We start from the raw sequence: 13508 nt of genomic DNA, 5'->3' as shown, positions 1-13508 counted from the left end.
TTCTTTGGCTCCATTACAGCTTCACACTGCTCACGCACAGCATGTTTAGTTAGACATGAAAATATAAAATAACATCATTTTGGGAGATGCCGTTTGTCTTCTTCAGCTAGCAAAAAAAAAACCCACCAAAAGCCCCAAAACAAACCAAACAAAACCAAAAAGTCTACCTGTTTGAATTATATAACCCCTGGTATCCCTAATCTCACGGAATATCTTGGTTTCCTGCCACAAAGGCAAAGATTTTACACACTTGCAGCATTGCCCAGATCATTCGATTACGGTTTTAGACTGCACTGCAGTGGAGTGGTGAATTAACACAGCATCACGGTCTCCATGCTCAGTGTCCCGCGCAACCTCACGCAGAGAGACAGGGCTGACTGAATTAGCTGTAATAAGTCAGTAAAACTAATCTTGACATCAACATAGACAGCATAATCAAGATAGCTGTGCAAAGTGCAGTAGATACCTAGAAACAGGTTCAAATATGAGATCACGGGATTTTGTCATTTTCAAACTTCTGAGCATACCGGTAAGAAGGATCGGTTTCCTGCATCTATTTAATTCACTGAAGAAAAAAAAGTGACTTAAAGGCCCACTGAGCACATCCATAAACAGGCTGCTTTTCTTATTGTCTACTTTACCGAAGTCCGTGAGTCTATGGTACTCATTGCTACATCTTGTATCAGCTCAGGTCCCAGTAACTCAGAGGACATCGCAGCTGAGCAGAACTTTTCTGATGTCAATGAGTTTCCACATTCAGCACGTCCAATAGAACTCAGCACATGGCTGAGCCTCATCCATTCCCATTTTTCACAAGTGGAGGTCTAGGCTTTCACATGTCTACACCAAACATCAGCCAGAGACTCCTGCCAAAAGATTTGTAGGCTGGAAAAAAGTCCACATCTATAAAGCCAAGGAAGAAAAAGAAGAGAAAAGAAAACCTGGAACTTGCAGAGGTGAAGGAAGAAAAAGTCCACAGCTGTAGAAAATGTTCCTTTTCCCTAACACACATATGCTTTCAACTGTATGACAATATTTAAGGTTGTAAAGGTTGTTTCCTTCCAAAGGAAGGAATTATGACAGATTATTAAATATCAAAAGCAGCTCTTTTTTCCCCTCTCAATAGTAGGATAAAACAGGGCACTCTTTTCTATTCACAGTTCTGAGATCAGCGCCTGAAAGATTCTCCTGCCTTTCTCTTCATGTGCTTCTCTGCTATTTCCTACTTTCCAGCACAAATGCACAGTTTCTCAGTTATTCCCTAGAGCCAGGGATTTGCAGCCTACCCAGTGCTTGATGATGTCTTTTACTTTTTCTGTTCCCATTAAATGCAGGGGCAGGCATCCTTTAGACTGAACAAGAAGTTACCCCGAGCGAGGCTCGGAGGTGGGAGCTGACAGACAAACCATAGCTGCCCATTTCCCAGAGCAGCTACAGTTGCAGCTTTCCCTGCAGTACCCTCCCTACAGAAATCATCAGGTTCAGTACAAGCACGAAGTTGCAGACAAAATTAATCGGCTTTGAAGAAAGTTTGCAAGATGCAAACACAACCTTCTTCTAAAGGGAGTCAAGATTTTTTGACAGTTTCCATTCTGAGGAGCTGCATCACGTAAGCGAAGGCTCTGCACTTCCATCTCATACGAGGGCAGCAGCTGTAGGTTACAGACGGGGGAGAGAAAGTGCTCCTTGGGGAATCTGACTGACAGAACCGCCAGCTAAATCAGGCCACTTTAAAGAAACAGGGTTTATTTGCATTCACCCCTGTAAGATGCGTTATGCTGTATCCAAAGAATTTTATGTATTCAGGTTGTGGTGGTGGTGTTTTTATGACTTTGCTAGACCTTAACAAGGCAATGCAGTGAGCATCTCCTGCAAGTCATTTGTAAGACATTGCTTATTTCTGGTGTGGAAGAATGGAGATTTAATAATTTTTTTTCCTGCAAACTTTAGTGGAAGACTTACAGCACCATAGCAGTAAATTCAGCTCTGCTGACCATAAATGATCCAAATCCATGCATCCAATTGCCTTGACTTCCAAAATACTGAGGCAACAAGCACAGAGAAAATATTATTGTGAGTATTGAAGTTTAATTTAAGTTAGCATTCTTAAGCTTCCTGCTGCAATGAAAGAGACATGAAATGCTGAAAAAAAAAAGTAGCAGAAATTCTCACAAGGATGTAAATTGACAACCTAAATTTAAAGAATCTCCCCCAAACGCTACACAAACCAAACCCCACAGATGTAACAGCTTTTATGGAGCAACAATTGAAGTTAAATTATAAGGAATCATTAAAATAAAAAATAAGTTATTTTTCTATTATTGAACAGGGGAATCTACTACTGAAGTGTTCATCATTGAACAGGGGAATCTACTACTGAAACAATAAATAGCTTCAGAAGCATTGAGACAAATTCATAGAAGATTCAGTCAATCACTGTTGAAAATAATGGGCTGGATGCAATTTGTGGTTTTAGAATCCCTAAACATTAGTTGTCGTAAAGGTATAATCAAAGGAATCATCTGATGTCTGTACTTCTGAACAGAATAGACAGACAGTACTTCTTTTCTTCTACTACTGATCATTGTCAAAGACTCAACATGTTGGGTTATTTTTTTATGGCTGCTTTTCATGTCTGTATGAACTAATTGTAAAAAAGATCATCACATCTACTAGAAATAATTCTGATGCTATCAACAATAAGGTTTCTGCAGCGAAACTAAGAAATTCTTAAGTTATAAAGTCCAGCTGAGATTTTCTTTGTACGACTATAGTTGCATATGTGTCTATATGTATACATATAAAAGTAAGATTTCGTCTCCTGTATAAAGGAAGCAAAATCGTCTGGAATAATTGAATAAGCAACGATTTTTCAGGCTAGCTCTTTTTTTTTTTTTTTTTCCCCCCTTTTCTTCTTTTTGAAGCACAAGCATAAGTGTGTGTTTGATAAAACACATTACACACAGACCAACAGTATCAATGTGTGGGTAATGGGGAAGCAAAGGAAGGAGCTCTATAAAGATCATTAGCAGAACGACATGTCAAAACTAAAACAGGCCCGAGGTGCAGCTACCCAGCAGTAAGTGCAATTGCCTGCAGTGCGACCCAACGAGATGCAAGACTGTCCTAGCTAAGGAGATGTACAGCATCGTTGATGTGACTCCGTGCTCTGCTCACCTCCAGGCCCTATCAGCGGGGTGTTACTCGTTCAAACGTTGCACTAGTGCCCGCTGGCAGCTGCCCGACCTCGAGAGGGCCTGCAACAGGCAAAGTGGCTTCGCTGAGCCGACGGATGAATGGTGGTTTGACACCGTGCAGGCCAACACGGCCACCTCGGAGACGGGAGCCAAGTTTATTTTAAAATAAATATTGCAATTCATTGTCCTTGGTATCAGCCCAAATTTATGTGGGCACCAGCACCAATATACTGGTCAATGGTGGCAATGGCCGTATTGGTATATGAACAATGAGCAGGCCCAGGTTTAAATGAACACTGACCACGTCTTCTAAATTTTTAGCAGATAGAGAAGTTCAAGGCTGTCAAGGCCAGATCTGTTATCCTGCTTGTGCCACATAAGCCTGCCCTGAGCAAATTACTTCAAGGTGTTCAGACAGTAAATCTGCTACACAGCACTCAAGAGCTATAGAACACATTTTTATAGAAAGAATAAATGTACAAATAAACCTGTACCAAGACATCACTCCTGAAGGAAAACAGCTGGACTGTCAGATTGGAAAGAGAGAGGAAGGGATATGTTAGGGATGTCATTTGATAAACAAACACCTTGAGGAAAGGCAGACAGGACATATAAACCAGCCAATAAAAGGTTGGTTTTTCACAGCAGTGTCAGGTATTTACAAGCAATAACAGCCTCTGTCCTAGCAACAAGATAAACACCATGCTGCCAGGAGCCATCAAACCGCTGGTACTCTGATACAGAAAAGCAGGTATAGGGGAAATGTATTTATTGAATCGTCCTCCATAGCTATCTTATTGTCTTCGCAGAAAAGCACTGCTTCAAGATTAATCTTCTTGGGAGATTAACAAAAAGACTGGCTGGTTTTACGCCTGTAGTTGCTAGCAAAAAGTTATTCCACTGAAATAATCCGCAAACCTTATCTGGTTATAGGTATGCACAATTTCAACACACGAAAAATAAAGTTATACAATTGCTGCACCAACTTTCTCTTTATTTTTGTGTTTAAACAATCTTTGATATTTTTATATTATTTAGTAATACAGAAGAGTGTATTTCACACAGTTGTTAGGACTATCTACACAGGAAAGATACAGAGAAACTTTGAGCCAATTCACCAGTGTTAATAATCCATAAAAGCACCCACAAATTTGTTTCAGGTAAAACCATGCCGGCTATTGAAGCCGTAGTTGCATGGGCCTTTGGGGGTGGGAAGCAGCACAGAGTTCTTCTTTTTCAGATGGGATAAATGAGAAGACAAGAGGCTACAATTGTAACCCTGGCCAAATATCAACCATTTGAACTGTACATTTAAACCAACACGACTGAATTCAACCAACTCCTGGCAGAATTGACTCTAGAAGTGCTTATATGAACTGCTCTGCCACCAAATAAATGGGTGAGGTGGGAACCCCCACTAAAAAAAAAAGGGGAAGTTGCCATTGTTTTTAGCTGCTTTTCCAAATCTGGCCTGGCTAAAGAGCCATGGGTACCTACCCTCCTTCTTATTCAGAATAAGAGAGTCCTGAGTGTTTTATTTGCAGAGCCACCTCAAAATATTGAACCCAGACTCTATAATATTGCATTGATTGGCGTGGGTCAAGTCATAGACATATCTAACAGCAGGATTCACCTCCAAAAATAGTATATAACTAAGGATTATTCTAATACAGCAGTTAATGGATGCAAGGGCTGTTCACTTCCATCCTCAGTCTTAGTTGGTTAAAACCGCTGTTTTGAAGAAAGACATTTACCAGCTTCCCATCTGACCTTCACAGCGAAGCCCTCATAAAATTTACTCAGGTCTTCAAGACTACAAACCTCATCACAGCTCCACCGATTTTTAGGGCATCTACTACTTCACCAAGAAAGGGCAGTTCCATTTTCAGTAGCAGACTTCCCCCCTCTTTGCCCCAAGGTGAACTGGCACTGCTCTTTTGCAGTCCCTTTCCCTTAACAGGCCATTATGGGCCTTTGAAAGCTACTACTGACAACATTTGCTGAGAAGCTTTCCTAAAACCAGTCTATTCTGGGTTAAGTTGATTCACGCAGCCCGTTTAAAACTCTATAAAGCACACAGCAAATTGCTCATCATTAATTAAAAATAAGCATCCTTTAGTAATACAGACTAAAAACCATAATTGCATGATCATTTTAATGGTTTATTGCAAGGGTTTTAAGTGACTTGGGTTTGTTTCATTGGTGACAATGCTGACAGGATCTTTAGGTTTGGGGTTTTTTTTATTCTTTTGAAGCTCATAGCAAGACTTTATTTTAAAAGCGTTAACTATGTGATTCACTAAGCCCTCTCCTCTGTTCCCAGACAGCCTTATCCCTAACTCCTTGTTACTTTTTTGAAGTGATAAAATAGACATTTTTACAGAAAGACCTTCCCTTATCTCAGAATATCAGGCTCATGGTGAAGCCATCAGTCACCTCCATGGAGGAGAAATTATAACAGGTAGGAATAAAGAGTGGTAATGACAGCAGAGACAGCTTTGTAAACAAGAAAACAATTGCCTTGAAAGAGGAAGGGGACTCTTGCAACACTGATTGCCCATCTCAAAGGGGAAAAGCATGTGTAGGAAAAATAAGAAAAAAAAAAAAAAAAACAAAACAAAACACCACACAGCAAAACCTCCTCCGCTTGCTTTCAGTTTTTTAAGACGACACATTTTGATACTCAAGGAAAATGAGTGTGCAAATGGAACCAGCGTGCCTACCTTCCCAAGTGCTATATTTAAGGTGCCTCAAGCACATGCCTTTTTTTTATAGCCATACTCCACTGTGTAGTGATTAATTTGCCAGATTTAAACGTGTGTTTTCAACAGCAAAGAGGATTTTTAAAATCTAGACAAAGACAAACTTGTATCTTGCCCTCTGCAAGAGGCAACATGAGAGAGTGAGGAAGGACTGAGAATAGAGAGCAGAAAAAAAACCCTTTGACTACTGCATTCAGTCAAATACTAATAAATTTCTGTTCCTGATGTTTTCTAAATATACTTGAACCAAGCCTCCAATAATTAGGAACACTTTTTATAAACGATCTGTTTAGTCTTAAAGCAGAGAAGTGTTTATGTCATTTCAAAAAGGTAAGGAAAATTTAGTAAATGCATTATCAACTCACTTTTGCTTTAGCACCCTGTGATCAATTAGTCCTTCTTCATTTTCAGTTGAGCACAGATATTTTTTCTGCTCCACAGAACCAGAAGAATTTAACATTTGTCTGTCAATAGCCCTGAAAGAAAAAAAAAAAAAAAAGTTTTCACTGTCAAGTTTTGTGCAGTATATAGAAAAGAGGTATTTTAGAACCCTAAAATGGCAGTGGCAGAAATAGAAAAGGAGAAAAATTAACATATTGAATAGTCATGATTTTACATGATGCTGATGTCTCTTAATCAATCTCTCAGTTCAGTTATCAAACTCTGACAAGTTAAAAGGAAAACTGTAAATAATATCTCCTAGTGATATTCTAATTACTACAGTTACAAAACCCAGAAAAATACATCTTCTTGGCATTGCAGGATAACTGCCATCTTTAGCCTGGCATCCCCTAATCTCTGGGAATAACTAACCATTACAATATGCAAGGGCAGGGGAACATCTACAGTATTGTAAGGTGGTTTCTATTCAATTAGAGTCTTGAACATGCATTTTTTTCTGAGGGTTAAGCCCGTTTTGAACCTTTGGGTCCACTTTACATTTCTCCAACAACTCTAGAAGATCCCTGAATGCCACCTGGTCTCACATCCCTCTATTTGCTCCAACTCTAGCCTGTCTCTAGCACCAAAAACTCCAGACACCCACTTCACTATCTATGTGCCAGTTCAAACCACTGCTGCCCATTTAACCTGTGTATCTACCTCTTTCCCTCCTTATTTTCCAGCCATTTCTTCTTCACCCTTTGCTTGTAGAAGCCAACATCAACAGTTTTACCACGCACTGGGGAAAAGGCAGAGGTAAGACAGGAACTACTACTATGCTGCCAAGAATTCATGGTAGTCATCAAACATTTTTTGACCCACAGGCAACAAGAAAGGTTGGTAACAAAGCTGTACTTTGCTAGCCAGATGCTAGAGGCTCCATTCGTCCCTGGGTTTATAATTTTTGCCATAATCAATTAGGCTTTGCCCACTCAAAGCCAAAGCTACATCTCTCGAGGACTGGGGAACAGGGAACACGATTAGAGGCACTGTTCAATGTTAGCACATTGTACGCAACCAGACATCAGTCAGCATCAAACACAGATTCACTTCACCCTACCAACAGGCTCTCCACCTTCTAACTGAATCACTTAGGAAACACCACAAAGATGTTCTTAATGAGGCCACTAAGGTGACATTTTCAGAAGTTTCACTATTGCAAGCCCTAGTGCTGAAGCCTTCCCGAGACTTACTAGGACCAGGCTTAAAGAAATGCAAACATGCATTGAAGAACTAAACATCCCCAAAGTTATGAAAACTGGAAGTCTTTTCTTTGGATGGCATGGCTTCCTTTCTGTACCTCATCTCTTCAGAGCCTCTGAACTCCAGAGATGCTTGATAAACTGTTCCAGCCTCAGCTATGCTCACACGTGAAAGGCTGTTATTGGAAGTGACACTAACGTTTGCCAAGTTTGTAAGAGGAGTTTCCTCTTTTCATGAATCAATACATCTTTTTCTCAGTTATCCAGTTAAAACCAGAAAAATCCAGTATGTTCTCTGTGTGGCTTATAGAAACAATTGATCTTGGAATTGGAAAGCATCTTGATATCTACCTGATAACATCTGTGTGAGCTCCCCATACACACATAAAAAAGTTTCTGTTGCATGACCCAGAATGCTTCCACCTTGCCAGAGACAGACAGTGTCCTAATCCAAAGTACTGGAGATGTAAGTCACATTCGACGTCCCTTCACAAGTCCATTACTTCCACACAGAACATGTTCACCTACCATACTCAAAACTCTATGTCCAACAAACAACTTCATTTCTGTTCCTAGCAGAGAGGTGAGCTAAGCACAACTCACACGCAGTTAGAAGACATGCTAAGGGCACTGGGATAAAGAGGTGGCCAGGCAGGAGCGCACCAACAAGCACCAGAGATAGCATTCATGTGAGAAATACAATAGGGAAATACTGCTGGCAGCTCTTGGAAGCTCCACAGCTGTTTCAGCTGACCCAGAAGAAGACAGCTATGGTGCTGCGTTCTCCCCTGCCCCTTTGGCTGAGCAGCCACTGCCACTGGTACTGGCAGGGTGAACTAGTTCTGAGAACCAGCCTGGCTGAGAAATAATTCTGCGAAATAGAAAAGGTGGTTGGTTTTCACCTGGGCTCAAGCACGCGAGGAGAAGGGCTAGGATCACTCAGACTCAGTTTTCCCAGCTGTCCCCTGCCACTGTGGGGCCACACACTCAGCTACAGATGCTACTAACTGTGAACCTTAGTGAGGTGACTTTGCTTGTGCAACCAAGATTGCAGTTCAGCCTAACCACACTAAGCAACAGAGGAAACATGAGTTCACTTCACATACATTGTGGATCTAAGAATTTTTGGTTTTGTCACATGTTCTGTTCTTCTGTGTCAAAGCAGATTACAAAAAAGAAAAAAAAATACATTACGTCAAAACAATGTCTTGTACACTTTATTCTAGCCATGAGTCCTTGAATTAGGTCAACATAAATAATTCTTACAGGATTTTGTTCAAGATGTACTGAACAAACAAAATCATTTCAAACTACATCACTAAGATGAGCACTTCAGAGTTAAGAAATGAAGAGTTACCGCTATCTGCATATGAGGATACAGCTTTTAGTTTTATAACAAATACTGCTTTTACTGTAGGAGCTTTTTCAGCATTCTATACCCCAAACTGTATTAGAATAACTTGATTTTTTTTTACTCATCCTAAAATACATGACTGAATGCGTTTCTTAAACCTGTTTGAGTTTTATTCTGTGGTTCCTGACTCTGACACAGAAAAATGTTTCAGAAACGGCAGCTTATTTACCTAACTTCTCTGTAAATAGAGGAACACCAGCACCTTATTTTCCAGGCAAGAAGACCAGGTAGGGAGAGATTTTAAGGTAAATTATATTCACTAATATTTGAGATTTCCAGCATTTGATTTTTTTGGAGCCTGCAGAACTTCACAGAAAAGCTGTCCCCTCACACTACTGCAAGTGCATGCTCTTTGTGAGACAGTAAGGTCCAACTTGCAGGACGTGAGAACTACACAGGGAACAGTCACACCTGAGCTGCAGTCTAGCCAAACATCCCTGACAAAGTCAAGGATGAAATCTAAATATCCAAAGCAGCATTTAAACTGCCCTAAGCACAAGGACATGTTTTCTTCTGAAACCCCCTGCTGAAATCACTATGTATCTACCACACTTTGGATGAAGTACAGGGCCCACATACAGTAGTCTTCACAGCAGACACCTGCTCTACCTCCAAAGAGGGAGCTTCCTTTGAATCAAGTGAGGCAGGACCCTGGTGCAGAGAACTGAGACTGGCTGTGATTGCACACTTCAGGTCTATGACAAATCACACACGCAGTGACATTGCCCTCGTCCTGCACCCCCCTTCCCTCCAACAATGCAGGGCCATTTACCCAAGGGGCTTCATAAATACTTCCACAAGGACAAGAAGATGTATCTATGGGAGTGTTTTACTTCTGCTCATGAGTACAGTTTGGTCAGAAATTACCCAGTCATCACCATTTACCATGCTTTGGTTTGTGCTGTGGAGTCATCTCAGAGTGCACAACCAGGACTCCTTTCGGATGAAGGCAAATGCTACAGAGAACGCTCTACAGATCTGCTCCTATTGGGCTACTACCGTGTACTAATGCAGGCTTAGTGCTGGAGTCCTTTCCTGCGAAAAAGAGCATTTTGCATCCATGGCAAGCCATTCTCTACTGTCATGATTCTTGGCCTTAGAAGAGATCACTCCAAGAGCTCAGGATGTCTCTCCTCAGCCAAGACTTCCAGAAAAAATAATCCTGCAAGACTTAACAATAGAGCAGAATGGAAGGGAGGGATGGAGGGGAACCATACCAACCAACCAACCCAAAAACCCCAACCAGACCACACCAAAACACCTGATCAAAAAAACCCACAAACAACCTCTGCCCCCCAAAATAAAATAATAAAAAAAAAAAAAAAAACACAAAAAAAACCCAACACAAACCAAAACAAAACCCAAAGAAACAAACCAAAAAAGAAACCTGCTCCACCAAGAGCCAGAACATGCTCAGTGAAGACAATCCCTATGGAATTTGTTTTCTAAAAATCTATCTAGTTTCGCACAATGGGAATTATTAAATGCTAACACCTAGATCAAATTCAGAGCTTCCTTAGAGAGACTGAATTTAAATACACCTGTGAAACAAACATTATCTCTGACTAAATCATGATTTTACTCCAAGACTTTAGAAGTAAGTGCTTCAAAAGCTTAATATCACAAATACAGAAAATTTTAGCTATAGTGAAAGTTTGATGATGTTTCATCCAAATGAAAACTAGGTCCTAGAAGTGGGAATGAAGAGCAGTTTAAATTAACTAATGATGTTGTTCAGGAATGCTGATGCCTTGTTTAAAACCACAAGGTAAAAACCTTATGTTGCATTTCACATGTTGTTAGAGATATTGAAAGCGTAAAAAACAGTTACAGCTGAAGAGCGAGTAAATGCCAGTTTTAAAATGCCATGAAAAGAATACAACTATACCCAGGCTGATATTTTCTGTGCCATGCACAAACTCACCCACTGATTACTTCTGGAAGTTTTGGAGAAGCTGTTTCACAAGAGTATGTAAGGGATTCTAGCCCGCTCTTCTGTCGCTGGTATTTATGAATCAGGTCCATCAGCACTGCCTGGTGCCCAATCTTTTTCACCAGTTGCTGCACCATACGATCATTAAGAGCCAGAAGAGCTGCTCCACTTACTTCTTCTTCTGCAGGTTGAAGGGGAGTAAAGAATTACTGTAAAATAACTTTATAGTTACAGTAACATTCCACGTGCCTAAGAAACAAGATGATGGAGGGACAGGTTAAAGGCAACGATGCTTTCTACTGCTGACGGTCTTCTTCAACTGCTAAAAACATGATGTTTTAGCTACTGTCCTTTCCCAAGCAGCTCCAGGAGTCCTAGTGCCTGGCCAGAAACCTTCCCCTAACAAAAAGCCAAGTTTGAAACATACAGAAGCAGTGAGCTTACTATTTTAATGCTTTAAATCAGGCCTTGCTTGGACTACAGCAGACTGTTACTTCATTGATGAAGGACAGCAGGCTTTTTAAGAGAGCGCACAACAAATAGCCCATTCACGTAACAGTTTCTCATGCAGTCTTTTGTAGGGTGTTTATATACTCAGACATAAAACATTTACACACTACAGTTGCATTATTTCAGAAGATTTATATAATATAAAATAGGCCCTGTCAAGCCTTTTAAACTGCCAGATCTGATTCGAGGTGTATATATATCTGTATACAGGCTTAATCTCATCCCCCAGCATTTCTCAGAGACTTCATAATAAATCAGCACACTTATTTTTGATTTATCAGATCTATGCCAGTTCTCACCCTAATAAACTTCCATAAAATTCTGAAGTTAGCATACATATACATGCCCCAAAACAAGGTAGTCAGTGCCAATTAAAGGCACAGAAATAAATACTAAACAAAACCACACAAACATCAAAAATGCTTACCACGAAACTTAGGAACTAGTTCTCCTAAATTTCTCTGTCTCAACCAGTTGCAGACTTGATCAACCGACCAATTTTCCATCTTCAGATGTTGCAATGCTAAATTTCACTGTGAAATTAAGAGAGAGGATTATTTTTTTATGCTGAACTCTAAACTGAGCTCCAACATTTCACAGGGAAAAAAAATGCACTTAGTAAATGTTACGTTTACATCCTCTGAATAAAAATAGTGCAAAATAATCCAACTAATGCCTGTTGCAAGTGGCAGTTTCCTTGGATCCCTTTCTTCACCTCCTCTCCCTTCCCCACTTTCCCTCTGTTCTAAGAGACAGCCTCATTCCTTATAAAACACGACCTGCTCCAGTACCATTAACACCCAGGTTTCCACACAGAGAAGAAAAAAGGTGTGAAATTCACCACCACCACGCTCATCAGGAAATGGCTGACATTTTACAGAAAGTAAAAAAAAAAAAAGAAAGAAAAATAACACCACCACCCCACCATCGGATAAGAGTCTCTCACATATATGTTTATAGTAAATCAAGCACCTTAACCCTCTCCGCACCACCAAGCGGGTACTCAAGCAAATGCTTAACCCTCAATTACCAACAATTAGGGGCAATAAAGCTCCTGGAAAATGGAGGGGAGGGGGACCACTCCACCTGTTATTTGCTGGTGCCATCCTTCAGGCTCCACTGCTCCCTGGGAAGACGCAGCGGGCGCCCCAGGAAGGAGGAGCCCCGGGAGCCGGTCCCCGGATCCCGACCCCCGGGTGAATCAGTCCAGCAGGTACTGTGTGCCCCTTCCCCGAAGGGCTGGCTTGAATCGCATGCCAAAAATCAACAGCCACCTCCTCCAGAGAAGATTACTGATGAAGACAAAGCTTGTTCTACGCTGCCAACTCCTTGACGGCAGCAAACTCTCTCTGCGGGTGATTTTCTTGTTACCGCCTTTTAGCACTACTACGTAAAGGAGCACCAAGTGCTCCGTGACTATGCTTGCAATCTACAGCAACCAACAGTAGAGGAGATTATTCAGGCAAGTTTTTCAGGTGAGAACACAAGTGTCTGGCATCGTTGGCCAAACATTTCCTTTCTGAAAGTACATCCACTCCCAAACCCCGAGCCTGCAGCGAACTCCAGGCTAGCACGAGGGTTCACCCACACAAACCTCCCCAGGATCTGGTCCACTGCACTTCAAAAAAAAAAAAAAAAAAAGAAAAAACCCAAACAAAAAAAACCCGCACCATCCTTGAATAAAAATTTTCCGTTTTCATCCTTCAACAGCAGAGACTCCCAAAACAGACGCACTTCAGCTTATGCTCTTGTGCCAGTAGTCTTCAGCAACTTTAAAAGGGTTAAGTTTAAGACGAATGTCTTTCTGAATTACATGAGTGGATTTAATTTGATATGACAACAGTAGCCATACAACTCCTCCCCCAGGCTAAGCAGCAATAACAGGGTGTGAAAAGTCATTATTTGTTGAGAACTCTGGTGTAAATTAAAAATCACACCTTCCTGTCACACTTCTTACTTCCTTGCAAAGAGTAGGGCAAAAAAAAAAAGGCTCAAAAAACTTGAAAGATAAAACCAAATGCAAAGCAGAAAGATACTTGCCTTATCAAC

The 13508-nt window shown here is 40.8% G+C and overlaps 1 protein-coding gene across 1 annotated transcript in view; it reads right to left on the bottom strand.

Moving 5' to 3' along the window:
* Positions 1-11965, bottom strand: part of SAMD3 (sterile alpha motif domain containing 3) — a gene marked incomplete at both ends in the record, with an annotated part of 41809 nt that extends 29844 nt beyond the window's left edge. Inside the window, 3 exons of the mRNA XM_082481580.1 lie at positions 6325-6435; positions 10941-11130; positions 11887-11965. Of these exons, the coding sequence (XP_082337706.1) occupies positions 6325-6435; positions 10941-11130; positions 11887-11965 (380 nt within the window). The remainder of the gene's footprint in view (positions 1-6324; positions 6436-10940; positions 11131-11886) is intronic.
* Positions 11966-13508: the final 1543 nt, after the last annotated feature.

Source organism: Vanellus vanellus, assembly GCF_965231255.1.
Source record: "Vanellus vanellus genome assembly, chromosome: 3".
Taxonomy (NCBI): Eukaryota; Metazoa; Chordata; class Aves; order Charadriiformes; family Charadriidae; genus Vanellus; species Vanellus vanellus.
The sequence above is the reverse complement of the archived record's forward strand: the minus strand, read 5'-3'. Positions and strand labels throughout refer to the sequence as shown.